Genomic DNA, 20,751 nt, shown 5'->3' with positions numbered 1-20,751 from the left:
CCGTTGTAGACCCTGCCAATCTGTCCCGCCCCACTTCAGCTTCGCGCGACGCCAACCCATGTCTTTCAGAAGGATGCACCTCGACCCCCCAACGGAAAAGCCACGCCACTGCTGACTTGATCATGTTATCTTTCGTTCCTTCGCTGCTGTCAGCGCACTATCTGCGAATTTCCATTGCGACCACCTCTGATGTCGACTTGATCAGCTTCCTTCCACTGCTTTTACAACATGCACCTTCTACGGCGTGAGACCAACGGCGATTTCAGCATTGCCGACTATGACGACAGACAGCTGCCGCCCTACGCGATACTGTCACATACCTGGGGTTCTGATAACGATGAAGTGTCGTTCAAAGACATCATGAAAGGCCGAGGTAAAGAAAAGCAAGGCTATGCCAAATTACACTTTTGTGCCAACCAAGCTGACAATGATGGACTGGAATATTTTTGGGTAATCTGAGGATGTTCTTCTTGCTTCGCGCATCGGCTAATTCTTGTCAGGTGGATACGTGCTGCATCGATAAGAAAGATAGCGTAGAACTCTCGAAAGCGATAAACTCCATGTTCTCATGGTATCAACAATCAGCCCGATGTTACGTCTATCTTTCCGATGTGGCAGCTCCGCCTCGATCGCCTTGGAAAACTGCGTTCCAGAAGAGCAAATGGTTCACCAGAGGCTGGACGCTACAGGAACTACTTGCTCCATCTTCCGTTGAATTCTTCACCGTTGATGGTGAACGCCTAGGTAACAAGCAAACACTGTCGCAGGCCATCCGTCACGCTACAGCTATTTCTTCTCGAGCTTTGGAGACTTCCCCGCTGCGTCTCTCAGATTTCAGTATAGCAGAGCGCATGTCCTGGGCAGCTGGGCGGGAAACCAAACGGGAAGAGGACGCAATTTACTCTATACTTGGCCTCTTCGACATACACATGCCACCTATATACGGAGAAGGCAAAATAAATGCATTTGATCGCCTTGAATCGGAGATTGAGCGAAAGCTGGTACTTGATAGTTCACGCAAAAGAAGCGCTTCGGACGCCTTTGAAACAACGCTCTCTGGCCCAGAAGGAAGTAACTCGAAGCTGAAACAGTCTGCAAGCGACAGGGCGCAAGAGCATTCAGTGGCGATGAAGGACTGGTGGGCTGAAGCGATCGCCAGGAACATGGGAACACCCACAGGCTATGCAAACGTTGCAGTGTTGCTATTGAAATGGTCGGATGAGTTGGACGAGTTGCGAACCGGCGACGAAGTAAGTGATATCAGATTCAAGTTGAATTCCAGTACCGTCGAGAGTTCTTGCACGAGTGTTCAGGACTTTTGAAAGAGACAAACACTGTAGCTCTGACATCACCACAGGTAGAGGAGCTCGAACGTGTCTTTCGGGAACGCTTTCATTTCAAGACTGACGTTGTTGAACTCAACCACCGAAGCAAACCACAACATCAGATGGATCGAGTTTTGACCACGTTCGTCGAAACGTACGATCACCCTGGTAATTTGTTGATCGTGTTCTATACGGGCCATTCCGCCCACTACAAGAATGCCGGTCGACTGGAGTTCTTACCGTCCTTGGAATCATCAACGGCCCGCGGCACTTCCAGTGGTGGTCAGATAAACTGGTACAAAACGGAAGACTACCTCTGTTCGGATGAAATTGACGGAGACGTTCTTGCGATACTGGACACAGAGTATGCGAGTAATGGCAACATACGTCGTGTGTCCAACGACGAAAGCAGCTCCAACTACAGGGACCAAGGGACTGCGAGGTGTTTTCAGTTGATAAACAGCTGTGATTTGATGCCTCCTGGCCCTGAGTCGTTCACGCGCATATTGATTGACGGTTTGAAAGAGCTCCACGAACATAACGGAGACTCGGCGTTTTCGACTCAGGACCTTCATCAGTGCGTTGAGATGAGACGACCAGGCACAAGCTCTAAGATGTGGTCTTTGCTACCAAACAAACGCCATATTCTCCTAACACCAACGGTCCAATCGGGAGCTGGTACGAGAGTACCCCAGCAGCATCGTAGGCGCCCTGGACGAGGTTACCTGAAGCTTGGTCTCGAAATCAGGGATGCGTCTTTGGAACAGGAACAGGTAGACTACCTGGTAAGAGTCTTGTTGTCATCATTGGATAAACCTCTCATTGGCCTCCGTGGAATTGATTGGCTTGGGTTCGAGCGTCGTGAGAAAGAGTTGATCTCGTTCTCCGAGAATCTTTCCTTGAAGTTGAGGGTCTTCGAAACCTGGAAAAGATTGGTAGCGCGGCGGAAGGAAGATATGGCGGGCGCCATTCAGTGAGTCTTCCTGTCGTATCAGCTTGTTCAAGGAAGACATCGAATATCGCGGAGCCTACGTTGACGTTATATTGTCTACTTTGCATGTTCTCACCTTGATGTCGGCTGCAGGCTTGATTGGCTTTCTCCTTGTATGAGATGGTATTATAGTTGGTGTTTAGCGAATGTGAGCGTGTAAGCGGCGTGAACTAAACGCCCATCTGTTGCAGTCTGCGTGCACTGTGCGGCTTGCGATGCACCATCTGAGGAATGACGTTGCCATGGTCCAGAATTGTGCAGTGAAATAATCGGGCATGCGTCTTTGCATGCCGATGTACAAATTGTGGTGGAAGGTTGGCGAGACTCAACGCGGAAGGGAAGAGCGACTTGCGCCAAGGCGCTATCCAACGGGCAGCCCAGGTGATCGAAACTTAGATTGATGTCTACTAGAGATATTATGTAAGTCAGTTCTTTTTATTGTATGTTCAATGTATAGGTGATAGAATTCACTCGTTAAAGATAAAAGTCGTAAGTCCCAAGAGTCTTTTACATGTCAACCGCGAGGACCTTCGAAAACCTTTCTCGGTATTGGTATGGCTGCGCTTTTCATGATGTCGAGCTCACGGTGCCATTTACAGCTATGTTACCTTAGTGAGCCCGAAACTGCACACACGTATAGTAATCACACAGTTCTATGCTGGTCGTATGGCTGTGATTAGATTTTGTAGGCAGCACAGATGCGTGCAGTCCATACAAACGTGGATTGTCGTCGAAAGATCGTCCATCTCAGCGTACATCGTATGCCGGCGGAGGCTCATCCGACAAGCGACATGCGTAGCTTATTCTTGGAGTTCAGATAATGGTGAATGGGTTGCGAGGCGTCAAACTAGCCAGCACATAAGAGCCTTGAATGTTGGGTAGCCCGCCTCTAGAGTTTAGATACCGAGCTGAAGGCTGAGGCCATTCTCCTGGCGTTCGTAGACCGCCTTGAGTCCATGGCAAGTGTGTTAGTCGTTATTCCCGGATGATTAGCTATGATGTTGGCATCCAAGAGGGTATCATGCAGCACCTACCGCGCCAGTTCGCGCTTCACATGTCCTCTCAGCAACGTGATTCGAGTGGCACGGTCAGTATGTAGTAGATTTGTGCTTCTTCACAGCATTGTCAAACGCGTGGAAACCGAAATGGCGGAATGCAGTTGACATCAAGAACTTAAAGTTCTGGCAGATATGAACTGGTATGTCAATGCGAAGTGATATGTTGGTTCGAAGGTGTGTGACTCTCTAAGTGGTGACCAGTGACTTCAGATCAGGGGCCGACGATCGTTGGACTGAAGCTTCGAGACTGCTCAGAAGACGTTGGCTTGTGCTTGGACTGTTCGCTCTGGTCAGCTCAATGCGGGGCGCCTTACGCCATTTTCGCTTCCTTAGATTGTCAATCGCGAAGATGCCATGCCGTCGATCCAACGGCGAACGCATCTTCGTGCAGGATCTAGGAAGACCCTGGACTATACATACTAAAGCTATTGGAACGTGAAGGTGCCAGAGGCGCGGTACTGTGGGACAAGAACAGCGATCGACATACGTGCCACGACGCGGTTCGCGTTGCAGTAGAGATACGCACGCTAAGTTTACATCGTTGAGGAGGTTCGAAGATCCGCGTGGCTAGTAAAGACACATCCTGGAGTCATGCATGGACGGTTTTCGAAGTCAGCTCTCACGGAATCAGTGCTGCGGTCTCGAACTGGATTAGTGTTCCAAGGGGAACTTTGGCGCTATCGACCCGTTCCGGCTGAGATCACGTTTCATGGGATGCTTCCGAGGTCCCGTTACCTTCACCTTGCGAGGCATCCACCTGCTTGCACGCACTCTACATCGCAAGATCATGACGCACGTCTACGAGACTTTACTCGTATTGCGAAAGCAACTCACGAACCCGCTTGTGTCGCATGGTCCCTGTTTTCGTCTTGCTGCAACGCTGACGTAGCGCAAACCTTCTAACCGACCCTGTCCGGGCGCACCTCAGCTGTAGGATTCCTGTCGCACCCCGCGTTATGCCGCTACAAGCACAATATCTGCACGGGATTGTCGTTCCTGAGGCAGTACTCGAGCTTGAAACGGACGTTACCTCACCAACGATCCTTCAGAGATCCTTTTTCACGCGAACGACACACACTGCATTGCTTGGGATGTCAGAATGACATTCATCTGCGGTGTTGTGTGATGGCTGATCGGTAGCAAGACTCAGCAATGTACCAAACAGGCATGTGTCAGGCGAGATGGCAATGCACAAGGAGGCGACCACATCTGCGAGGCCTTCCGCGCCTGTTGAGATGAATCCGGACATGCCAGAGTCGTGGCGTGGCGCCTTCATCATTATAACCGCAGTCTATCTCAATCGAGGCTCTGGAATGCAACGGAGTCACGGACAAAGGCGGCCCGGAAGACCAGCGTTACTCCTTGTATACGTCTGCTCAGTTATTCGCAGGGCCTTTCTTGAACGGCGGACCTGAGCACAGCACGCTGGTAGGCGGTAAGGCAGCTAAAGATGATAGAGTTTGGAATCCGATCCACAGGGATACTTCCGAGCACCGGGACTCGCTATCGACTGCTCTAGTGTCACACTAGGACTACGGGCAGATTACACCACCCAAATTAGCCGGTATTTGGTGGCTCTCTTACACGACGCCACCATCTTCGAACGGTACCCTAGTCAGATTCTCTCCCGCACCGTCCTACCCACAGCATGTGAGCACATCATGTTCATGGAAGGCTAAGAGGTTCGCCAAAGACATGACCAAGATACGATCAGGGAATACCAATTCTACCTAATGATACAAGAAACAACTGCAACATGTTCGCACAAACGATTTTGTGCCAAGCTCTCACCCCATGGTGAAAGCGCTTCCGTTCAGACTTGGCCCGCCCAGCAACGAACGTTGTGTGTTCAGCCCAGGCAATTCTCTGCGTAATACAGACTGCGCCACGCGAAAGCTCGTTCGTCAAAGCACTTGCATGATTTGTACTCGGTGAACCGAGGGACGACTTCGTGGTTTGGAAGACATTCAGTTAGCGGCAAAGATCGCCATCCACCATGGCAAACGCATGGACTGCATAATGCAAGTGAGTTCGTATGCCGCATGATCAGGTCTTGCTCATTACGACGGTCCGCTACGGAAATGTACCCCTCGAATTTAGAGTATTTACGTGTGCAGGGACGAGTGCATAGTCTCATTGGCTAAGCCAACTTCTTGCCGTCTGCTAAGTCTAGCTCTTCCGTTAGGCACACCATCCCCCCAGATCTTCCCTACAACTGCTAGCAGGGTCTCGTTTATCCATCATTTTTGAGTTTCGGATGCCTCCTCAAACGACATAGTCTCCCGGTTTTTTGTGAACTGTCACCCTAGTCCGTGCAGCTTGCAGTGCAGGTACCTCTGGGCGCAGTGCCTGACACATGTACTCTTCCACGCACGGGGTACTGCGAATACATATGTAAAGGTGTGACTTGGTAACTCCACTACGCCCGTCCGACATATCGACAAGCTACGTGTAGCATCGTCTGTTCCTCTTCACAACAGCTATGGATCCCTTAACACCCGAACAGTCGGCTGCCTTGGCCAAGGACGATCGAGGTCCACTCACCAAGTCTATCGTCGTTGCTTTTACATGCATAGCGGTGATTTGCGTTGGCCTACGTCTCTTCACTCGGCTTCGATACCTAGGGCGAGCATTAGGATGGGAAGACTACACCATCGTAGTCTCCATGGCTCTCTCCATTGCCACCGGTATACTTCAGATTATGCAGGCGAATGCTGGAAACGGCAAGCACGCCGCACTGATCGAGTTTCCGGCCGGAGTTGAAATCATCTTGAAGGTGAGGAATCATACCTTCTGCATATTTCCAAGCTAATGTATCCCAGTACTTGTTCTGGAGTATCATTTGCTACAACGCTAGTCTTATGTTCACCAAAGTGTCCATTCTCTTGCAGTACGGCCGAATCTTTACTGTGCGCGAGATGCGCATTCCACTCCACATCGTCATGGCCGTGTGCGTTCTTTGGGGTGTATCTACGATCATCACTTCAATCTTCACATGCGTCCCAATCCACGCCTACTGGAAGATCCTGGAGCAGCCGACTTCGAAGTGTATCGACAACAAGACGTGAGTATTACCAAAGTGCTCAGCCTTACGACGCGCAATGCTCATTAGATCATAGGATTTGGTATGTGAACGCCAGCATCAACATCGTAACCGATCTCCTCGTCGCCTTCCTTCCCGTTCGCGTCATCTGGACCTTGCAAATCGCCATGCGCCAAAAGATTGCTCTTCTGACCATCCTCACTATCGGTTGGTTTGTCTGTGTCGTATCGATCCTCCGCCTCCACGCTCTCGTTGTCCTGGTCGCACATCCCGACGACAACACTTACTACAGTGCACCGACAGCCTACTGGTCCGCAATCGAGATGAACCTCGCTATCGTCTGCGCATCGCTCCCCGCGCTCAAGCCACTGGTCGTCAAGATCGTTCCCGGCTTCTCCTCATCGCTCAACGCCAGCAGAGCAGCATATGGAAATGGCACAGGAACTGGAGCCAGCACAAAACAAATTGGTGTCAGAAGCACAGCAAGACGCATCGACGATGATTATGAATTGGGCAGACCAGGCAGCACGACGCCATATCAGACGACGTCTGAAGAAGGAGGCATGTATGGCAAGAGCATCTACGTTTCGCGACATTTCGAGCAGCATTTCGAACAAAGCTCGCGTATCAGCGACAGCGAGAGTCAGAAAGATCTCGTCGCTGAGCCCAAGTCAGTACTTCATTAAACGACTGCTAGATAGAATTGAACCACTTCTCTCGAGAATTGCATACGCATGAACCACCTCATCTCCTCTCCTCCACATCCCGCGATCCGGTGTTCAAGGCTCGGGACCACGCACGGTGTCTCGCGACGTGCCGCCTTGCAGGGAACGCATCTCGGTTATCATCTACTCTTCACGCTGATGCAGTGCGCAAAACGCCTCTTTTCTTGTCCACCACTCGTTTATCCAATCGAAGTCCGCCGCGCGCTGAATGGCTAATCGCAGTCTTGGCCTCCACTATTAGCCGCGAATCTGTGTGCGGGTGAGAATGCAGCGCTACCCGCCGGAAGGCTTGAGTATGGAATGCCGCAAGCATTGTCCAAGGGGTTCTTGGATAGCGCATTGAGATACGTAGAGTGAAATAACTGAGCGCAGAGCTACGATTTGACGCCTGCCTAATTGAGTAGAGCATGAGGCCTCAACACCAGTGCACGCGTGGAACCGATCAGCCGCCGTCGTCTGCATAACAATGAGCCACGCGTCTGGCGGAGATGCTCCCTGTGGTGTTCAACGTCGACGATGGCGATGAGGCTGTCGATCACCCAGCGGCATCTCCAGAGCTATCGCTCGCTAGCTTGTTCGAGGCTGGCACTTCGGTAACGGCCCGATTGCGCTTCAACATGCCGGTCGCCTTCTTATACCCGTCGTGTCTCCTTCGCGAACGTGAATCGCGGACGCATCTCTACCGCTGCATAGAGTCGTCGTAATCGGTCCGCGAACCGAGTCGATGTTCTCTTCGATGCCTGTCGGGAGCTGTTCCGTGGGATTGGTGCTCGGGTACCCGTGCGTCTTCGCGTAGCTGAGTACAGTAGCAAAACACCTTGTGTTAGACGAATCGCATCTCTCATATACATAGATCGGAAACCGGCACAAGAAGGCCCGACGACCTTGGGCTGCCAGATTACCGGGTTTGATGCGGTTTTGAAGACCGACGTGCCTTAGCTGGTCTGTATGGAAGGACATCAGTGTTCGACGTGCCCAAGGGGCCGCTTCTAGTGTTCTCAGGAGGACACTATGTCTTGAGACGATCCGAGTGGGTTCGTCAATGCGCTAATGTTCTGTGACGCTTCCCATCACGCTCAACGGTGACCATCCACTAGATCATCGGCTTGAGATGTGCAGTGTTTACTCATCGATGGGAGTTTTCAATTTGCCATGTCAAGAACGGGACGAGTTTATACCCGAAATGCGGACTAGATCGGGATTCTGCACCGCAACCCATGGCGAAACGTCTTGCGAGCATGTACCCATAGTCGCGGAAGATTCATGTACATTCATTCCGCTCAGGGCTTCCTTGCAACGGCTCCCAATTCCAAGTATACCCAGAGGTCCGAGCCGTCCTCCTAGACCGTCGTTGGTTACAAACTCAAACACAGCCCGATCGCAGATCTGACATGTCATGGCACGACGAAAGCAGCTGTAGCGTCTAGCGGGATGTGAATATCGTCGAAGCTTCTATTTAGATGGCGTAAAATAAACCCTCGCAAAGTGTGCAAACTTTATTTCAGATATTACACATTCTGTACCGTACTGGTTCTGCGGTTGTCGTAACATTGCGATCGACAAGAAGAAGGCGTCTAGCATAACCACTAGAGTCTATTCAGAACACGCAGGGAAAAAGGTGTACCACTATCAAGCTAACGGTCCTTTGTCTCCTTGATGTTGAGCCCCATGAATGAGTGCGCCTTTATCTAGGTGATTCAACCTGCGGTTTGGTAATGAGACAGCAGGCTGGTACATCTCTTACCTTCTTCACGAACCCAAAGTACCTAGGTATCACGCTGAGGGATTTGCAATTGAGCAAGAGCTCAGATTCCATTATTTTTCGGACCGCTCGCTATGAGATGTAAATAAGGTGGCTGGCCGGAGATAGCGCTCTGTTGTGGCGTTGAGGTCTGCGTCATTCAGCAAGACTACCTATTTACGGCTCGGGGGCTATCATCCGACATGGTGAAATGCGTTCTCGGGGTTGGCGAATACGATAAATCAAATATGACTAGTCTTTGCTCAGTTGCTACGTTGTAGGTACCTGGGCATGTGACAATCGTTCGATGGAATCCTTTGCCGTTAGTGTCGATGACCGCCTGGGCAGCGGGGAAGTGCGCGACCCGCTTCGGGCCTCGAGCGCCGCTGCATCGTGCCACCTAGCCGTCTACTGCCTTTCTTCGCATCACTCACACACACACTCATCAAATTTCAACATCGTCTGCGACAACACCATCGCCATTAGCAGTACACGTGTCTCCCCCTGTCACGCCTTGTGACGTGAACATGTAGTTGTCATCCCACTTCGCCGCGGAGCTCGGGGCGCTGGTTGCATCGCATATAGCACCTGTTCATCCACCTCAACTTGGCCGTCGCACCTGCATAGAGCGATGCATTCCAGTTACAACGCGAGTACACCAGATATGGAAGACCTTCTCTTCGACAACTTCCATTGGTGGGTCTTCTCGTGCAAGATTGATCGTTATATCGCGGGGTGCGTCATATCTAGATGAACTGTGGATCCATGGAGCGACTTCTGAGGCCATTGTCCGTGGCCCTTTCGCAGAGCGAGATCTGAATACTGGAATTGAGCACCCCATGATCATCGGAAAGGCTGTCATTACCGCCAGCTAGACAACATACCAAGACCTTCATCTAGGCCAGCCAGGTTATTCTTAGGATAAGAGGAGCTAAGCCCTCCAGTGTACATTTCGTGTTCACCGCGAAAGAAACAAAGGTTGCACTACATAGGCATTTAATAACAATCCCGAAGCTGCGCTCCGTCCAACATGTTGCGAGAAGTATACAAGTCTGCCAGCATGCGCGTCACCATCCGCTCGGCATCGCTGGCCATCGCAGCCTTGGCAGTAACAGCATCAGCAACTCCAATGGAACTAACAAATCGCCAATCGACGGTGAAGATCATGGCTCTCGGCGATTCGATCACTGGTAGCCCAGTATGTACTCTGCATCAGAAACTACTGCAATACGTACTCAACCATAGCATAGGGCTGCTGGCGGGCTTACCTCTGGCAAAACCTTCAAGAGGCCGGTATCAAGAACACCGACTTCGTAGGCAGTTTGGCCGGCCAGGGCTGTGGCTTTCCATACGACGGAGAGAACGAGGGACATGTAAGTTTATCATCTTCCCCTCATTGCATGGCTGATCCGGAACGGCAGGGTGGGTTCCTAGCAATAAACATTGCAAACCAGAACCAGCTCCCCGGTTGGCTCTCATCCGCCAAACCCGACATCGTCATGATGCACCTCGGTACGAACGACGTCTGGAGCAGCCGCTCGCCCCAAGAGATCACTACTGCGTTCAGCAAGCTCGTATACCAAATGCGCACCTCGAAACCCACGATGAAGATTCTCGCCGCGGAGATCATTCCCATGAACCCTTCGAACTGCGCTGAGTGTGGGCAACGTGTCGTTGCCCTGAACGCTGCGATTGAAGCATGGGCGGCGACCAAGACGACTGCAGACAGCCCCATCACGGTCGTAGACGCGTGGAGTGGGTTCGACACGAAGACTATGACCGGCGATGGCGTCCATCCAAATGATGCCGGCAATAAGAAGCTGGCCGAGACGTGGTTCCAGCCGTTAGCGGACGCCATTAGAGGCTGATATGCCTGGACAGTGTGTGGAGCCTACTTATGGGAGACGGTGCTTGTTGTTTTCCACTGGCCGTAGACGTATATATAGCGCTGATGCGTGAGGTTCTGCGAAGCGTTCGATGTATGCAGGCTCTGCGCGCTGCTTTGTGCTGCGCCTTCACTCCGCAAGAAATACCTGTTATCCTCAAATTGCACAAACAATCTCTCCTCCGGACTCCGAAACCCCGGAACTTCTCGTACGTATATCCGTGCGACATTTGCTTATGTGGGATGTCATCCGATGATGCTGCCGCTGAAGGTTCGGAAGCGCCAAGATGTCCGAACATGAGGCTGTCGGCGATACTTCGTAGCAATCAGCAACTACAGGAACGCATGTACTTTCCTGTCTAGGCAAGACGTACAACATCACACTCGGCCGATCGTATGCGCCGAATGCATACGATTCCCGGTCTACGGACTTTGAGAACACCGGTATGATGGATGATTTCTTATATATGATATCAAGACCGAACATGAACATTTTCACCATCAAGTCCTACATACCAGCTTCTCTATGTCTGCCTCTAGAATCACTATGCTCATGCGAACACTCACCACGGCAGCGCTGTATGCTGCAACAAACGCCGCACCAGCACGAGAGCCATCCTTTGCGGACACCGTATTCCACAACGGCTCCATCTACACGCTAGACGCATACTCATCCAAGGTCGACGCGCTGGCAGTCAAAGATGGTGTCATCACCTTTGTCGGATCGAACGATGATGCCAAATTACGCATTGGCAATACGACCCAGGTAGTCAACCTTCAAGGCCATGCTGCGATTCCCGGGTTGATCGACTCCCATATGCACGTCCTCGGTGGCGGCATCTATCTCCTGAAATGCGATCTCAACTACCAACCGCTCGATCTGGCTGGAGTTCTTCAGCACATCCAGCGCTGCATTGACGACGAACCCGAAAAACCGGATGATGCTTGGATGGAAGCGGTGAATGTGGACTATTCGACTCTTACATCGCGGAGCGGGGCAGTCGACAAAACAAGCATCGATGTGTTGAAGACAAAACGCCCAGTAGTCGTCCGATCAAGCGACTACCACACCATCCTGGTAAATTCTCGGGCTTTGGAGATATCCAACATCACCGCGGCGACTACGAACCCATCCAATGGCGTTATCGAACGGCTACCCGGAAGCCAGGAGCCTTCAGGCGTACTTGAAGACAATGCTTCTGATCTACTTGGCATACCTCTGCCTTCACCAGAAGAGGCCGTGAAGGCCGCTCTGGCTGCGATGCAGCTGCTACGTCAGTCGGGGATCACCACCTTCCAGGAGGCAATGGCACTATCCGAGTACGACCAGGTGTTTCAGGCTGTCCAGCAGGGAGGAGGCTTGAGCGCACGAGCTTACTTCGACTACCGTATCGACGCCCCAAGCTCCGTTGCCGAAGTGCCAGATCTGGTGGCTAAGACTGTCGAGCTCATTCGCGGCTTCGACAACAACTCTACAATGCAACCTACTCCATCTCTCAAATGGCAGGCCGTGAAAGCATTCTTGGATGGAGTCATCACGTATCCAGCAAGGACAGCAGCTCTCATCGAGCCATACTGGAGCATGGTCAATGGGTCTAACACGACATGGGCACCAGACCCAAGCACACTCAAGAAGACATACTGGGAACCTGAGATCCTTGCACGTACTCTCTCGGGCTTCTTCCTCGCCGGTATAGATGCGCAACTTCATGCCGATGGCGACCTTGCTGTCCGAGTTGGTCTTGACGCTGCCGAGTCGTTCCGTAAAGCGCACCCCGGGCACGACTTCCGACTTGGTCTAGCGCACGACGAGCTCTCTCATCAGGACGACTGGCGCCGGTTCAAGGAGTTGGAAGTCGATGCCATCATGAGCTTCCAGTGGTCGCAGCTCGCACCGTCATACCTTCCAAACACGTTCCCATCGCTAGCCGAATACCGCCGCCAGAACCTGCAAGCCTATGCCGAGATCGAGAAAGCTGGTCGTCCTGTTACATACGGAAGTGACTGGCCAGTTGACCCTCTCGATGAGTTTCTCGCTTTGAAGATAGCAGTCACGCGGTCAGGTGATCCTGGCAATCCCCATTCTTCGGCATCTCAGGGCGCTCCCTATAATGGTACGTTTCCTGGCGAAGGGATTTCCCGCGAGGCTGCTCTTCGCGCCATCACCATCAATGGCGCCAAGTTCCTGAGGGCCGACAAGTACATTGGATCCTTGGAGGTTGGCAAATTTGCTGACCTGATTGTCTTGGAGAACGACTACTTCACTGTTCCGGAAGAGATGATTGGTCGCCAACGTGTACAGCTCACTATGGTGGGAGGTGAGGTGGTGTACATTGCCAAAGAGGCTGACCAGAAGTTTGGAAACATCACAGCCAAATATCCTAACGATGACAAAGCGAGTGTCGCTCAGGATCGCAAGGCAATCGGCGGTTTGGACCGCAAGCAGGTGTCGATGAAGGGAGCCGTGAATGCAGCAAGACTGAGGAAGAGGAATGAGTGCGTACACCATTGAAGTGGCGTAGCCATCTGGTAGTAGTATCGCCCGACATATCTCTGTCAATCAGACCATGTAGCCCTCCCAGTATTAGCATTGCAAATAGCGTATTGTAAGAAGGTTTTACTCAGATTACTTCACGAGTGACATGATGTGTGTCTAAATTGCGGTGGAGGTTGTAAGATAAGTCATCCTCACACGGGACAATGACCTTTTAGAACTACCGAAATTCGGCATAGGCAAAATGCGCCGGGGTAAGTACAGGCTGTAGTTCCCCATACGAATACAGGCCCATCATCATGCCAGTAAAAGGCGCGCCGATGTATGGGTGGCGTGTCATGATCTGGGTATCAATCTCACCCAGCCATGTCCATTCAGCCCTCTGCTGGGCCGCATCACCGACTTCCTGATAGCCAAACCGATAGGACGTAGCCGTACTCTCGATGGTGAGTTTTACCTCACCCTTCTCTGAGATGGGTTGCTCCACAGTTTCCATGTCAGGACGAGTAAGTCGAAGGATCCGCTGATGCTGGCCGTTGCGATCTGTGAAAGCAATGCCAATGCTAGAGTAGCAAGTGTGATTCCAGTACAATACGGTTCCGGCCTCGACGCGTGGGACGTTCGGTTGGAAATCTAGTTGGGTCTCCCATACCACCGGCCAATGCCTTTGCTTTCGCAAGAAGAGTGTCGGACATCCGGGCATCGAGAGGGTGTATGGGCCGCCATTCAAGGTAAGAGAATCGTGTCGCACCGTCATCGAGTAGTCTTTCTTCACAGGTGTATCTAAAGGTGTGTTAGATTTGTACTGTATGTCAGTTTCTTGGATTGCTTACTCTTCCTGTACCAGCCAAGGCCGAGTCTGACCCCGCTAAAGTCGTCCCTCCAAGCCTTGTCGTCATCAAGAGTGGACTCGTTCGGCCCGTTCATCTGCAATGTGACCGGCTTCCCTTCGTTGAAGATTGGCCAGTCATTCTCCCAACGAACTGGGAGTAACATTGACTCGCGTCCGAAAACCGAAGTCCGCCATTCAGCACCTTCCTTCTTCGGTCGCACGCCTAAACACATGGCCCACCATTGGCCTTGGGTGTCCTCAACAATATCGCAATGGCCAGTATTCTGGATCTCGTCGTCTGTCGTGTTGCGCCAAAGCGGGTTATGTGGTGCTTTCTCCCAAGGTCCGAAAGGGCTTTCTCGACTCCGGCTTACATATTCGCAGTGCCCAGACTCTGTGCCTCCTTCCGCCGTGAAGAGATAGTAGTAGCCGTTCAGCTTGAAGAGATGAGAGCCTTCTGCTATACCAGACTCCGACTCCCGAACCATCTTAGGCGTAGACTTCAACGTACCAGATTCCAGATCAATGATAGATATATGTATCGCAAAGTCTTTCAACTTGCCCCCAGGAGTCCGGTCAAGCTTTTTGTAGGTGGAAGATAAGTATACCTGACCATCGTCGTCCCAGAACAGGTCGAAGTCGAAGCCAATTTGGTCAAAGTACACAGGCTCAGACCACGTGCTGTCGTTCCAGATGTTGGTGGTTTTGACGTAGAAGCCTCGGGGCCATACGCGATCGTCGGCTTGCGGTCTGTATCGGTCGAAAGAGTTGGTGATGATGTAGAATGTACCCTTATGGTAACGAATGGTTGTCGCCCATATGCCACCTCCCGGCTCAGGAGTCTTGATATCCAGTTGTGACTTGCGCGTGAGAGCGTGGCCGATTAGCTTCCATTTGATGAGATCTTTGCTGTGATATATGGGCGCGCCAGGAAAGTATTCGAATGACGAGGTGACGCAGAAGTAGTCGCTACCAACGCGAACGACGGACGGGTCTGGGTTGAAACCAGGAAGGACAGGGTTGGTGAAAGCGCTCATGGCGGAAGTCGCTACCTGAATTTTGAGTTTGGGAAATTCAATGTGGGATGAGGCTCAAAGTATTGAGTATATAGGCCAATTGCACCCCGGCAGCCATCTTCCGCTATGAGCCGCATGCCGCGTCTGCTGCTGAGGCTGAGAGCATTTTGACGGCCGACAAGTCGGAGCCCGATCGCGTAAAAGTACTGTTGCTCGTTTTTCCTCGAATCAGAATATGTGTGGATGCATCTCGTGATGGTCCAGACCTTCGGACGAGCTATCGTGAGAGGAACACGGGGGAGATGGAGGATTGAGGGGTAAGGCTTGGCGGGGCCAAGGCGTTCCGCAACGGGCAAATCTCGGGCCTCTCAACAAAACAACACGCCCGTTTCGCGACACACGCGGCAGCCGGCACTGCCTCTACACTTATCCACAACAGCTCTGACAAGCGACACATCATGTTTGCACGGAAGCGAGTGTGTCAAGTATGCGCTCTGTGATCGCGATACAGTGGGTACCGCTTACATTGTTAGGTGCGCTCACAGCTACGTAGGTATGCTAACGGGCCTCAATAAGTGACCGCCATACCACCAGGAAGCTCAGTCAGCCAGTCGCCACTCACTCCTACATCCTCAACGGCCTGTTGGGGCTTCTTGCACTTCATCGCATCTTGCGCAGACTGGATCTTCAACACCTGACAGTTGGCGTTCGCACACTTGCCGGATGGTAAAGCATCCATGGCCTTCTGGAGCGAGTCGTCTTTCCAGCCAAAGAGGTAGTCACCATGTTGTCCGTAACCCGTACTGTCTCCAGTCAACCATCGTCAAAGAAGCAAAAAGAGGAGTGCTCACCCATCGCCAAAGCTGTACACGAACGGCTGCTTGTTGTTGCCGTACCACGCGTTGTTCTTGTACCGGCCGGTGTCCCACATGATCTCGTACATCACCTGCGGGATAGCTACCGGGTGCGTACTAGGACAATTCGGGGTGCCTAGACCTCCGCCGTTGGAGTATGCGACATGGCTCTTGTGATCGGGCGAATCGAGGTTCTTGCCATCCCAGCAAGAAGGAAAGATGACAGTCGCTCTGATGCCGCCAGGACAGTACTTGTTGGGCAGTTCCGCAGTATCTTTTGCGTCGCAGGGTGCGAAGCCTTCTCCGTTTTGCAAGCATCTATGGCAGATGCTTGCGCGATTGGGCTTCTTGGCCATGGGATCACCCGCAATCATGCGGAACCCAGGCTTGAAGGCCGTCATCTTGTTGTTCTTCGCGGAATACGGCATGTAGTACACCGTCATGCCACCGTCCTGCTGGAGCCCCACGTTGGCGAACTGGGGCACACGTTGAAACGTACCATTCTCGGGCGATTTGAAGTACAGCGAGGCAGTCCAGTAGTTGCTGAAGTCTTCGCTGTATGTGCAAGACGTGCAAGTCGAGCGCTTGGGAGGATCAAAGACCCCTGGCTCCATCTACAGTCCGTCAATGAAGGTCTTCCTTATGGATCGGGTAGTTGTTACTGTAAGATTGAAGGAGTTTCCTCCGATAATCTGATGCGTGTGCGGCGAGGGTCGTTGACCGGGATTTACCAGCGGATCAGCTCTCTCAACAGTGAGTTGCGAGCAGGCGAACCGGAGCATGTTCTGCGCAGAGACGCATTGCGTCAAAAGCGCGCTAGCGACGATGGTGGACCAGATCATGAAGACAGTGGTATACCTAGCTACTGGAGTGTTGCGAAAGCCATCAGGTCGAAGTTACGAAGGCTTCTTAAGTCGAGAACCATTCATGACGTTCGTTCCATGGGAAGGGTTGCTATCAGTAAGTATATTAGGATGTGACGACAACAGTACATTTCTCACCACTTATGCCAATGAGAACCCGACAATTCCTCAGTCGTACATCTTGTGACGGACATGCCACAGCGACGTTGTGGCGATTATTCGACTCGATCATTTGGATGAAGTCCTTAATTAATCCAAGCTACCGGCAGTTGCAGCGATAGTACCGAAGGCAAATCACAACAAGCTTTTCGCTTCCGGGATGCTGACAGGGTTGTAGTGGTGCACAATCGGGCATCGTACAGGTCTGGTATTGATTGCTACAACTGTCGGCATGTCTGAAGCATTGGGGAACAGATTCCAATGCAGGGTGTTCCGGCAGAGAATCTCGGGAGTTGTTACCATGCGTGGTGGATGTATGGCAGGGACATGGCGAATGCCATCACGTCTTTCGACATCATCGAAGGAAGGCTTTCATGACCAGACCTGTTCATACGAGGGGGATGGCTGTCGCCATCAACATAATGTCTTGATCCAGCGTCCGTTCGCTGAGTAGCCATGGACAGCAGCGCCATAGCAATGCGACTCTTCTCTAGCCACATTGAACTGATCTAAGCCTAGACTCGACGCACTGAATCCAAGAAAGAGGTGGCGTCGCAGTGTTTCGTTTCACATCCATCAGGTCTGAGTCTGATGTTTTCGCTCTTTTTTTCTTCCTGCCCAAATAGAGACGCGTTGACGCTGAAGAAATGAATATTTAAACAGCTAAGAGGTTGCTAAAGTAGGGGTGTCGATTTCGGTGGTTTTGCGGCCATCCGGCTGCGACTACCTAATTGAGCGTTTTGCGGGGGTGAGCCGAGGATGTTCGCACATCCGAGCACCAGCACATCTACACCATGAAGTTCGGCATCATGTCTATCGGTGATGTATCGTCTCTTCTCTGGAGACAGGTACCGCTGTCCGTCTCTAGCCGGGTTGCGTACCTGCATTGCACGCCAACATGACGCAGCAGCCGCCTTTGGCTTCCTCGTCAACATCGGGCTTCTTCCAAACCCTTCCGGTACTTCCGCCACAATATACAAATCCAATTTCACTGTCAGAGGCCGTCCGAAGTCGTTATTCAGTCTCCGGAGAAGCCTCTGATGACAACGTCGTCGCGCGGATATTAGATCTTTACCTGCCACAGGATGCAACGGCGGCTACCAATCGTGTCCACCACTTGGCACGTCTATCACTGAATCCATCTATTCTGAAGTACGCTACAGACGCGGAGACCAATCATCCCGTACTGCGACCGCTATCTACTTTCGGCGCGGAAAACAAGAACGATCCCTTGTGGACGACGACGGGATGGCAGAAGCTAAAGGAAATCGGCTATCGTGAGGGTGTCGTCTCGGTGGCTTACGACAAGTCTCATCGCCGCTTCAATAGACGTGTGGGACAGTTTGTTGGAGGTCATGTATGGGGCCCGACCGGCACCATGACCGCATGCCCTCAAAGCATGACCGATGGAGCCGCGACATTGTTAGACAAACACAAGAACGACGAAGATGGCGATCAGCCGGGTCGAGGCGAAGTGCTACGAGAAGCTTATCGGCGAGTGTGTAGTCGCGACCCACATATGGCTTGGACGAGCGGACAATGGATGACCGAGCGATCTGGCGGTAGCGATGTATCTGGCACGGAGACACTTGCTCAACGGATGACACCGCAGGAGCTGAGCGAGGAAGCCGGACAAGGAAGAGATTGCGACGCAGTTGGTATGCAACTGGGCCCTTGGAAGATACATGGTTTTAAGTGGTTCAGTAGCGCAACGGACTCAGAAATGGCCGTACTCCTCGCACGAACGGACAAAGGCGGCCTTTCAGCTTTCTACATGCCCATGCGACGACGCGTGGGCGGGGAATCGCTGGAAAGTGATGCTCTGAACGAAGAAGTGCCACCTCCAACTGAACTCAACGGCGTTCGCATCCAGCGTCTGAAGAACAAACTCGGGACAAAGTCACTACCAACTGCGGAGCTCGAGCTCAACGGCGCACGCGGCTGGCTTATTGGCACAGAAGGACAAGGCGTGAAGGAGATTTCCGCTATCCTCAACATCACACGGTTGTACACCGCAGCGGGTAGTGTAGGGAGTTGGGCGCGTGGTCTGGCAATTTCCCGCGCCTACAGCAAAGTACGCAAAGTGCGTGGCGGACTACTCCAGGACAACCCGGCGCATCTCGCATGGATGGCTGAGGAAACAGTCAAGTACAGGGCTAGTGCGCACTTCTCCTATCTGGGTGTTGCACTGCAGGGCGCTTTGGAACAGGATTGGGACGAGATGGTCGCGAACACAAAAGCTGCACAGTTGATTCCGCAAGACAGATCCACAGTAGTGGCTTTACTGAGATTGTTGCTGCCCGTGATGAAAGCTCAGGTCAGCGTCGCATCTGTTGATGGCCTGCGACAGTGCATGGAGTGCCTCGGTGGCGTCGGATACTGCGAGAACAACGAAGACGGCGGTCTGATGAATATCGCGAAGATCTATCGTGACAACCTCGTGAATCCGATATGGGAAGGCACCGTTAGCGTCATGGCAGAGGACGTCATCCGGGTGCTTACCGATAAGCGGTTGGGCGGCGGTGACATCCTGAAGAACATCTTCACACCGTGGATCAAACAAGTGCTCAGCCAATGTGTTCCCACCTTCCAAAGTGAAGTCGTTATTGTCGAGGAAAGACTTCTAGCGCTCGAAGACGTTGTTCACAATACATCAAAAGAAGAGCTATTATACCGTGGGCGAGAAATCTTACAACATCTCGAGGTCATCGCTAGTAGCGCCGTGCTCATGTACGATGCGCAGGCAAATCCAGATGCTGTTGCGCAAGAGATCGCAGTACGATGGGTTCGCCTGAAAGCGTTATCACCTCAGAAGCAAACACGGCCTCGAGATTGGAAAGACTTGTCGTCCATGGACAAACGTGTATTCCTTGGTACAGTGGATGTACATGTCGAAGTACCAGCCAAGCTATAAGGCGAGCATAATCGCGAGTTCTACTTCTGCAGCCTTTTTGCCACCAATGGTACGTCACTAATCACTTTAGCGACGTGCTGTTGTAAGCAAAAAGGCTGCAGAACTATCATTCTCGCTTCGCGTAGGCCGCGGTGTCATGCTGTTTGATATTCCATCCTGTAAAGCTATTGAAAATGGATGGGGTTTCAGCTAAGCTCTGAGGCAAGCGTAAGTGCGGGTGATGCGATTGGTTGCGCAAGATAGCCTGGAAACATCCAGCTACTATTGGTAAAATGCCAAAACAAAACCGCGCTTCAGGTAGACCGCGGAGTCGATTCATCCAATGCCTCATCTTGTGAAACTATTGAAGTGTGGTTACTTTTGCTGTCAGCTATCGAGGTACCGGATGTTGCCGCACAACTTGCTTGCAAGGTCGAACTTGAGGCGAGGCGTGTTCTCTATTATCACGACTTCTTATTGAGCTTCAAGTCTCGCATCTTACTGGCGCTATCTATCACCATCTGTTTCACGCGCATTTGACAGACTTCAAGGATTTGACCGTGCCTTTCCTCATGCGTCCTGCAGTACCCGGCTAGATACGTAGGATGCGGCGGTGCGGTTGAAAGGGCACTTCTGCAACGTAATCGGAACGTCCCGCATTCTGTAAAACGAAACAATGTCTTCTCATAGTCTTGCGCAAACGTTTAGCTTCCAAGTTGAATCCGAACAACTGTTGTTCGAGTCTTCAAAAAGTTTGACAAGTCGTTTTGCCTAATGGGGTTACCGTAGCGGGAGTCCGTCAGCGCGCATCCCCACATTCTCCGATACGACCTACCGAATGGCGCCCGCCATCAGCATGATGGGTCTCCGCT

The 20,751-nt window shown here is 52.0% G+C and overlaps 8 protein-coding genes across 8 annotated transcripts; 6 read left to right on the top strand and 2 right to left on the bottom strand.

Moving 5' to 3' along the window:
• Positions 1–228: 228 nt before the first annotated feature.
• Positions 229–989, top strand: BKA58DRAFT_298530 (heterokaryon incompatibility; the record flags this gene model as incomplete). The annotated part of the gene is made up of 2 exons (XM_046166903.1): positions 229–450; positions 501–989. Coding segments are annotated over 2 exons (711 nt in total), but the record flags the coding sequence as incomplete, so codon positions are not given.
• Positions 990–1,127: 138 nt separating this feature from the next.
• Positions 1,128–2,302, top strand: BKA58DRAFT_317477 (uncharacterized protein; the record flags this gene model as incomplete). Its single annotated transcript, XM_046167628.1, has 2 exons — positions 1,128–1,250; positions 1,358–2,302. The coding sequence occupies 2 exons, from the start codon at positions 1,128–1,130 to the stop codon at positions 2,300–2,302; spliced, it is 1,068 nt and encodes a 355-aa protein (XP_046024739.1).
• Positions 2,303–5,856: 3,554 nt separating this feature from the next.
• BKA58DRAFT_441265 (uncharacterized protein) lies at positions 5,857–7,103 on the top strand (the record flags this gene model as incomplete). Its single annotated transcript, XM_046173806.1, has 3 exons — positions 5,857–6,150; positions 6,197–6,438; positions 6,494–7,103. The coding sequence occupies 3 exons, from the start codon at positions 5,857–5,859 to the stop codon at positions 7,101–7,103; spliced, it is 1,146 nt and encodes a 381-aa protein (XP_046024738.1).
• A 2,840-nt stretch (positions 7,104–9,943) lies between these two features.
• On the top strand, positions 9,944–10,751 carry BKA58DRAFT_412461 (SGNH hydrolase-type esterase domain-containing protein; the record flags this gene model as incomplete). The annotated part of the gene is made up of 3 exons (XM_046172355.1): positions 9,944–10,081; positions 10,134–10,256; positions 10,305–10,751. 3 exons carry the CDS (start codon positions 9,944–9,946, stop codon positions 10,749–10,751), a joined length of 708 nt encoding a protein of 235 aa, XP_046024737.1.
• Positions 10,752–11,321: 570 nt separating this feature from the next.
• Positions 11,322–13,280, top strand: BKA58DRAFT_318271 (amidohydrolase family-domain-containing protein; the record flags this gene model as incomplete). The annotated part of the gene is made up of 1 exon (XM_046167665.1): positions 11,322–13,280. The coding sequence occupies one exon, from the start codon at positions 11,322–11,324 to the stop codon at positions 13,278–13,280; it is 1,959 nt and encodes a 652-aa protein (XP_046024736.1).
• Positions 13,281–13,482: 202 nt separating this feature from the next.
• BKA58DRAFT_412456 (putative glycosyl hydrolase) lies at positions 13,483–15,131 on the bottom strand (the record flags this gene model as incomplete). The annotated part of the gene is made up of 2 exons (XM_046172354.1): positions 13,483–14,045; positions 14,096–15,131. 2 exons carry the CDS (start codon positions 15,129–15,131, stop codon positions 13,483–13,485), a joined length of 1,599 nt encoding a protein of 532 aa, XP_046024735.1.
• A 547-nt stretch (positions 15,132–15,678) lies between these two features.
• Positions 15,679–16,806, bottom strand: BKA58DRAFT_317999 (uncharacterized protein; the record flags this gene model as incomplete). The annotated part of the gene is made up of 3 exons (XM_046167656.1): positions 15,679–15,913; positions 15,962–16,578; positions 16,627–16,806. The coding sequence occupies 3 exons, from the start codon at positions 16,804–16,806 to the stop codon at positions 15,679–15,681; spliced, it is 1,032 nt and encodes a 343-aa protein (XP_046024734.1).
• Positions 16,807–17,754: 948 nt separating this feature from the next.
• Positions 17,755–19,953, top strand: BKA58DRAFT_201621 (uncharacterized protein). Its single transcript, XM_046165840.1, has one exon. The coding sequence runs from the start codon at positions 17,885–17,887 to the stop codon at positions 19,898–19,900; it is 2,016 nt and encodes a 671-aa protein (XP_046024733.1). The 5' UTR covers positions 17,755–17,884; the 3' UTR covers positions 19,901–19,953.
• The last annotated feature ends 798 nt before the right edge of the window (positions 19,954–20,751 follow it).

The sequence above is a fragment of the Alternaria rosae genome, assembly GCF_020736505.1.
Source record: "Alternaria rosae strain MPI-PUGE-AT-0040 chromosome Unknown BKA58scaffold_6, whole genome shotgun sequence".
Classification (NCBI taxonomy): Eukaryota; Fungi; Ascomycota; class Dothideomycetes; order Pleosporales; family Pleosporaceae; genus Alternaria; species Alternaria rosae.
This window is presented reverse-complemented; position numbering and strand designations above follow the sequence as displayed.

Coding starts and splice junctions, on each gene's coding strand:
- BKA58DRAFT_201621 (XM_046165840.1), top strand. CDS start 17,885: ATGACGCAGCAGCCGCCTTTGGCTTCCTCGTCAACATCGGGCTTCTTC.